The sequence below is a fragment of the Salmo trutta genome, chromosome 3 (assembly GCF_901001165.1).
Source record: "Salmo trutta chromosome 3, fSalTru1.1, whole genome shotgun sequence".
Classification (NCBI taxonomy): Eukaryota; Metazoa; Chordata; class Actinopteri; order Salmoniformes; family Salmonidae; genus Salmo; species Salmo trutta.
The window spans coordinates 45,417,361-45,425,205 of record NC_042959.1 but is presented as its reverse complement, the minus strand read 5'-3'; the positions used below and the strand labels follow the sequence as shown (position 1 = coordinate 45,425,205).

At 43.3% G+C, this 7,845-nt stretch overlaps 1 protein-coding gene across 3 annotated transcripts; it reads right to left on the bottom strand.

Annotated features, from left to right (window-relative positions):
- Positions 1-552: 552 nt before the first annotated feature.
- LOC115176109 (riboflavin transporter 2) lies at positions 553-7,589 on the bottom strand. 3 transcript variants are annotated; one of them, XM_029735946.1, is made up of 5 exons: positions 4,686-7,362; positions 4,391-4,438; positions 2,496-3,580; positions 2,053-2,176; positions 553-1,752 (listed from the first exon to the last, which is right to left on the bottom strand). In XM_029735946.1, the coding sequence occupies exons 3-5, from the start codon at positions 3,533-3,535 to the stop codon at positions 1,540-1,542; spliced, it is 1,377 nt and encodes a 458-aa protein (XP_029591806.1). In that variant the 5' UTR covers positions 3,536-3,580; positions 4,391-4,438; positions 4,686-7,362; the 3' UTR covers positions 553-1,539. The 3 variants fall into 3 exon arrangements, with proteins under 3 accessions (XP_029591806.1, XP_029591791.1, XP_029591799.1); XM_029735931.1 differs by lacking the exons at positions 4,391-4,438; positions 4,686-7,362 and adding an exon at positions 7,397-7,589; XM_029735939.1 differs by lacking the exon at positions 4,391-4,438.
- Between the last annotated feature and the right edge of the window lie 256 nt (positions 7,590-7,845).

Here is a 7,845-nt window from a genome sequence, read left to right as displayed (position 1 = left end):
ATATAGTGATATTTATAAAATTATCTTGAATATGGCCTTATTATAAAAGGGCTATATTCATGGTAACATTAATGTGAGTAAATGTGTTATGTATATCAATCAATTTTTTAAACCATACTGTAATATACACCGATAATCACCGAATATACACAACGATAATCTATCAAATGTAAATACATAACAGAAACATGCCTACACAAAATGAACTATACACGCTTGCTTAAGAAAGCAGTGTTAAGCAACAAAAAAAACATTTTAAAAAGTTGTATTCATAGCTAAATACTTTTCCATTAGATCTTGCTGTCAGGTTGAAGGCATATGTGATATCCATAGGTCTGAGCTGTATGCCAGCATGTGGACCCCTGCTCTGTTCAGAGCTCACGCTCAGCTTGTGTTACCACTATCCTAGCCTGCCATCTACTGGTCAAATTCTGGAACCGAAGGATCTAAGTATGATTACGATTACAGTGATGCTTTTACCCATGCTAGTGATAAATAAACTACAGAAAGTTGATAATGAGGTCAGCAATTAGTAGAGAAATACAAAACATATACATGTATAGATTTTTATTGACTTGAGCCACACATAATTACAGTCCATTACATTATAACTGCAGTAAGGTCGTATACAAAGCATGTAAAAAAGACATAAAACATAGACTGGTAAAGAATAAACAGAAATGACCTTTTGGTTGACATTTGCAGTACTAGAAACTCCAAAATGAAGGCACTGTTTTGTCCCAGTAACATATTCCAATCATCACTTTTATAACACTATACTTAATTACCCTTCATGTAAAACAAGGCATTCATCTTCTTTTAAAGAAGAATTCTAAAAAGTTTAGCAATAAAATATCATCATCTTTGTAACACTAAAAGTTGGCCTCCCACACTTTACAGTTTGCAACAGCAGGAAAATAATCCTGCAGCAACAGGAAATGTGAATTATTAGGTGGATTATAAATAATGGGAATTTTTGTAGGGAATGAAAGATTTTTCGCAAGGGAAAATGAAGTCTGAAAAGTCAAAGTGGAAATTGCAAACTTCAGAAGCCTTTTTTAAACCTCAAATACACTACACGTTTTAAAGCTCCTGCATTGCAGAAAAAGCTATCTTGCAACAAGGTGATCAAATTAAGACCCTATATTTTAAAACTTTACTCAATGGAAAACATGTGTGTGTGTGTGTGTGTGTGTGTGTGTGTGTGTGTGTGTGTGTGTGTGTGTGTGTGTGTGTGTGTGTGTGTATATGTGTGTGTGTGTGTGTGTGTGTGTGTGTGTGTGTGTGTGTGTGTGTGTGTGTGCGTGTGTGCGTGCGTGTGTGTGTGTGTGTGTTTGGTGACATTTAGTTCCTAATCTGAGGATGTGCTTCAAAGAGATCCTCCCGCAACCACAGGGAGATATTTCATTGCTTTGGCAACAGACTAGATACGTCAAAATCAGTTTAAAGAGGCAAACTCACATGATGAAATATACATTTCCAGTGCCAACAACTTTTGTTTTCTACAGTGAGTTTCAACAGTAAGCCACATCTTGATCCCTACTTGGTGCACATGGTGTTACAAGGGTCCCCTGATTTGAAGAGTCCATAGACACTGACCAAGGGAAACATGGACAGGGCGCCCAGCATGGAGCCAAGCTGTACTACTGCTCCACACCACACGAGGGCGCTGTGGCCCTCATCCCGAAGGATCACTCCAATGATCACCTTCACATAGGAGAGGGTCAGGACAAACAACACCCAGGCTATGACCTACAACAGAGAGTAGATAGACATTACAAACAAAATACTAGCATTGTGTCAATGTTCACAGTACATTAGAGGATCATTAACTGCATACTGAATAGCATGGACATGAGTTTGATTGTTTACTGTTGTTTAGGAAGCCTTTGTTTGACCTCAAACATCCCATTTTCACTCAGAAACACGTCGTTTTCAATGGCCCAATGAAATCAAATTGAAGTAATGTTGTGTTCAGATGTTATCAGCAACCTTGCAACGTAACACGTGTATTTTCTCTATTTCATGACGTAATAACAGAAAGAGCCTTACTATGAGTGCGGTTCCTGAGGCGCTGTGGACCAGTAGAGGACAGGGGCTCAGTGCAGCCATGGCCATGATGTAAGTACCAAACCCTGTCCCAACTATTGTCAGAAGCCCAATCAGCACCAACGACCTGAAAAAGGACAAGGTAGAGCAAAAAGGTGAGTTGAGGAAGTGGGTTGGAAAATGCAAGGTCTTTGGATCATTTAAATGATCCATTGAAGTACTGTATGTTTTAGGATGAGACAGTACAATGTTATTTAATGCTGTTTATTCTGTATTTTGTTATATAATTCAACTTGATTCAGTGACTGCCTGTCATTCTATCCCAGCCATTACAATGACTCCTCCCCATACCTTCAACAGCCTTCACTGGTGACTGCAAAGATCTGAGAGTCTGTGTTCAGTAAATTATTCATCAGTCAGTTATGCTAATCCAGAGTTCGGTTTACCTTAAGGGCAGGAACATGGCGATGAAGCAGGCCACGGGGTTAGCCACGGCTGCCATGGTGGCCGCCAGATGGTAGGCCTGGTTCCCGTAGGGCAGACAGGAGTAAGACTGCACTGAGGGCAGCACTGCATTGGTCAGGGCATTGACCCAGGCCAGAACCACAAAGATGAACGTCACCTCCGGCCCACTGTAGAAGCCCGTCCCGAAGGAGCTACGCCGGGCTCTCCGGTGGCCATCCGGAGAACTGATCATGGGCTTCTCCTCTTGAGGTCTGTGAGACAGGGACAGGGCTTGGTCACTCTTCTCCTCTGCCTGGCCTCTGTTGAAGTAGTGCTCACGCTTCCTCTCCCTGGCCACGGCCGGGTGGTGGTTGAGCAAGACGAAGGCGGCCAGACACACCACCATCATGGCACTGAGGAAGAGGAAGAAGACCTGGGCCGAGAAGTTAGCGGGCTGGTATTGAGCCTGGAGCTCTCCACTGGCCCCTACCGTGGAGTTAATCCCTAAGGTCCCATTGGCTAAGCTAGCCACTGTAGCATTCCGACAGTGAACCACCCCCACCCCCTGCACCAGAGCCACTACGGCAGGCACCAAGCCACTAACGCCCTCCCCTACAAAGTACGTAGTGAGGTACTGGGGCCCAAGGCGCATCATGAAGGGCAGGAAGGTGACCGAGGAGGTGCAGTCCACCACAGAGAGTAGGAAACATAGCACTAGGAGGGGGACACTATGCATAGCGCCCGCTAGGGGCACCGTGTGCTTCCAGAAGAAGGCCAGGAGGAAGGTGGCGACCACACCCAGGCCCACTATGGAGTAGATGACGGGCCGCTCGTCCAGCTTGCCCGGGCGGAAGCGGTGCATGAGGGTGACGAAAAGGGGCCCCACGTTGGCCATCTGGATGAGCACAGTGAGGTAAGAGGGCAGGTACCAACCCTCTGGGATTTCGGGCACAATGAGGGGCAGCTCCACCCATATCCCGTTAATGGCCACCCAGGAGCCCATGCCAAAGAGGCATGCCAGCACGTGGGTTAGGAGAGTCATGGTGAAGGGCAGGGGCACAGCCAGTAAACAACTTGCATAAAGGACCTGAAACACACAAACGATGCATAATTTCATGATTAAAATGCAACAACATACATTGCCATAATACTGATCATGTACTGATATTTTATTTGTAATTTTTTTTGGGGGGGGTATAAATCAGCTTTAATATTGCTGATAGATTGTAGCTTCAATCAATGCAATTGTCTGCATCACTTCCAATATATATATATATACACACATATATATAAATGCATCTTTAAAAAAATATATATTTCCTTTATTACCCTCCAACCCAACCACCCCTCCCCCATTTGGAGCAAACTAGTGAACAACATGAACTGATATTTGTTGGGGTGTTGAAAGGCATACCAACAAACTATTCCTTGTACCAGAACACAGAACTAAATCAAAATACCCATTCTCAGCTCTGCAACATCAGCACAATGACAACATTATATGAACACATTTTCATAGGTCCCTTGGTTCTCCTCAAGGTTAGCCTATGTGTAAGTGTTGGTATCCTCTCACCCACATTGTCATTGGTTACAAAAGCCAGCCTGTCTGCTACACAGAATGTGACCATAAGACTCAGACTGCAGCCTCCCCGTCCCCCCCCGTCCCCCCCCCCCCCCCCCCCGTCCCCCCAAATGTTGAGTCTGGCACAGAGTACCTGACCTTTCACACACAAACTCACTAGTCTCAGAACAGCCCCCATACACACAGGCTGAACCTACACGTCATCCTTTTCTGTGCAAGTACAACGTGATAAGAGGGCGTTATTGTGACTTCTGCTGATTCATAGTTGCCTGTAATTCAACGTCTGTAACTGAATTGTTGATGAGTCACCCTTACAGTAACTCAGTTCCTCTCTTCCTGGTTCTTCTTCAGCTTGAATCCATCCTACACGGAAGACATAATAATTCCATCTGCTCCGCACTGTAGCTGAGACAATTTGTTAATTAGACAACATGGGATGTGAGTGATGAGGAAATAGTCTAACCAATACTACTATTGGTTAGACTATTTCTCCATCCCATGTTGCCTAACTAACAAACTGCCTCAGCTTCAGTGTGAAGCAGATGGATTTACAGAGGCTTGTGGAATTATTTTCTAATTCCCCTTAGACTCAGACGAATGATAATCTTACCTTGTGACGGAGTGGGACTGCCTATTATATCTCCTTCTCTTTTGGGTAACTTCTCACTCCACTGTGATCAGAGCATTATTACATCAGCCGGCAAATGTGTACATTCAGTTCATATTCCCTCCCCCCTCTTTATCGCTCTTACATACACACACACACACACACACACACCCACTCACGACTTCCGTGTATCCCATTCAACTGACAGAACAGGAAGTACACAGGCTCCTCTTGTCTATGACACTGTAATCCCCCGGATTTAAAGGAGCCTAGTTCGAAAAAATAATTTTGCCATGTGCTCTGCAGCTCTGCCTACCTGCTGCCCCTAGAGCACAAGAGCAAGTTGCAGTAGCAGCAGGGGGAGTGGTCAACTACCGTACCCTCCCCCTCTCCTCCACCCCTAGAAAATATGACCTTGGCTCTGCCCCCCCTAAACAGAAAACGTTGGCTGTAGCGTGAGATAAAGAGGGAGCGCGAGAGACAGAGAGAGAGAGAGAGAGAGAGCGAGAGAGAGAGAGAGAGAAAGAGAGAGAGAGAGAGAGAGAGAGAGATAGAGGCAGCTGCCAAGTACTCTACTACACACCAGTCATAAGAAGCTGTGTATTTATAACAGTACCGTTTCCTTTTGCACTGACCTAAAAGGCTGATGATGAAACAAGTTGTTACTGTGCCCCTGAGTAACCTACTCAAAGGAAATGCAGTATATTCTACTTTGACCACTTTGTGTATCTGTAATGTCTATGACTTCACTGTAAGACAACACACCCCAAACACATGAAAAGCAGGGTTGACTTGTTTGCTCAATCTTCTTCCTGTCCCACAGTCCCATATTCTCAGCACGTCTCTCCAACAGCCTTGAATCCTTGGAGAGTCATTAAATGTGTTTACCCCATAGAGATTGATACATGTGTTTATCTCTATGTTCTACCCTCTAGTATTGTGCCTATAGATGTTGTCACAATCATATCGTGCTGTTGAACTTCTCTAATTGTTCATTTGACATTACACGATTTTGGCCGGGGTTCAATCCATAACCGGATTACAGCGCGCTTGACATTTAAAGGTAATTTCCAATTGAGTTGGCATCTGCAGCGTTTACCTGGAATGTTGTCGACAATCCTTTGTTTTGGAGTACATCACGCCTCAAACCTTTTCTCACATAGGGATTCAGTCAGCTAACATTTGCTTTAGTTTGCTCTGGTCTAACGATTGTCTCCTGATTCAGATGAATGTTGGGCTGTGTAATTGGGTCCAACGCTGCGTTATGTAGCTGGAACATATGAACCAGTCTAATGAGAGAAAGTTACCCACATTAGCATACAATTGAAACCATGCAATAACAAAAACTCTACAATAATAAAGGATTATTACCTAATTGTTTTTCTATTTTCCCCTAAGAGGAACAGCAGGTGATTCCTCAAGCTCTTACAACTTGCTTTGTTTTTGCCAAAAACCAGATGGATGCAGCCTAGAGTGAACATATGTTTCTTCACAGTGAAGGATTGGCTGTGAAGTGCACTTTTGGCAAAATAAATACATTTATAAAATCACACGTCAGTGTGGCAAACTCTGTTTTATGAAACAAGTATTTGAACTATGCCATTTTTGTTTAACCGTTCACAATACATTTTCAGTAGAAATCAACAAAAATCTTAAGTAGGCCTATGGTTCTACTTAAACGCATTTGAATATACGGTACATTGCCAGTAGACCAGTAGATGGTGCTAAAAGCATCTGATTTCGTTTTTTTCCTTCACCTCTTATGAAAGGTATCCCAGACAGTTATACAAGAGAAAGACAAAGTGATATGAAGACTGATGAGAAAGTACATTGATCTGCATTTGACATTAACATGCAATGCAATGGCAATTGCATTTCAACCACCTAATGTATTTCAAGGAAAAGCTCTAACATCGTCCATACTGTATTTCACGCATTTCAATTAGTTTGGTATTGTACAGCTGTAACCAATCTCCAGCCATCATTTGTACTTTACATTAATAATAATTGTGACAAAAATACCATTCATATTATTCTTCCTTGTGCAACCCTTGGCTACGTTTCAGTATGTTGTTGACTGTAAAATAAGACATGGAAATAATTGCAATCAAGTTAGTTTACCACAGATTACTTGCTAGAAGAAGAAAAACTAAACACCAAACTGCATATTGGATATGCTGTACTGTACCACTAATTGCTTGAAAAGGGGGAATACAACTTAACGGGAATTGACATTTAAATCCTATGAGGTATGTCGTCTTAGGTAAGATGTACAGTACGGTAAATTAAGAAAAATACAAAGTCCCTCAATTATCTTTGAAGAGACCCGACCAACTTGTTGCATCTCTCAATCCAAAATGTTATGTCATTTCTTTTCCAAATACAGTCAAATATGCTTCTGTTAGTCCATCCCAATTACCGTGTGAACTTGATAAATGATAGTTATGCACACCTGAAAAGTAATTGTCATGTGTCAAATAAAATCTATAAAAAGACAGTAAAATAAAAGTGATGATTTTATAACTCATGAAGCAAACAGGAAAAATACCACCCCATTATATATCATTACCAGTGATCCTCAGCCTCAGATGGCCATGTAACATGACGGTATTCAACACCTAACGCAACTCTTCTCAAAACATGATATAGTAGTTCTTCATCTACTAATGACACATTTCCAATCCTGACCGAAACACCTGACAGGAAGTGCCTACCTGACTCTGTAAGCTTCCTCTCAGTCAGACAGAGTTGGATGCAGTTGATGGATGTTGGCTGCCGGTGTTTGAGTCCCACAGCGCAATGTGATGGTCCTCTGCCAGAGTATATGTGTGTGAGGCTGCCGGGCTGATACGCTACGCTCTGGAGCGACCTTGTGCAGGTTGCTGATGATGTCTGTCTGTTAAATAACAGTGGGATGGTGCTGTGTGTGTATAACTACTGTACCAGACTATCACGTGACTCGGGGGGGGGGGGGGGGGGGGCTTCGCTGCACTTTGGTTCACAGGGGTCCAGTCAGGGAGCCGATGTCCTGGGCTACAGAGGCTGGAGAGGGGGAGAGGAGCTGGGCGGCTGTGGAAGTGAGGTAGGGTGGGGTATTAGGGTTATGCCCTCCCTGCTGGTTGGAAGGGTGGGTGTGTAGCCCAGCTTAGCCAACCATACGACA

Coding starts and splice junctions, on each gene's coding strand:
- LOC115176109 (XM_029735931.1), bottom strand. CDS start 3,535: ATGACTCTCCTAACCCACGTGCTGGCATGCCTCTTTGGCATGGGCTCC. Junction 2,177..2,495: donor GCCATGTTCCTGCCCTTAAG/GTAAACCGAACT, acceptor GTCCTTTTTCAG/GTCGTTGGTGCTGATTGGGC. Junction 1,753..2,052: donor CCTCAGGAACCGCACTCATA/GTAAGGCTCTTT, acceptor TCTCTGTTGTAG/GTCATAGCCTGGGTGTTGTT.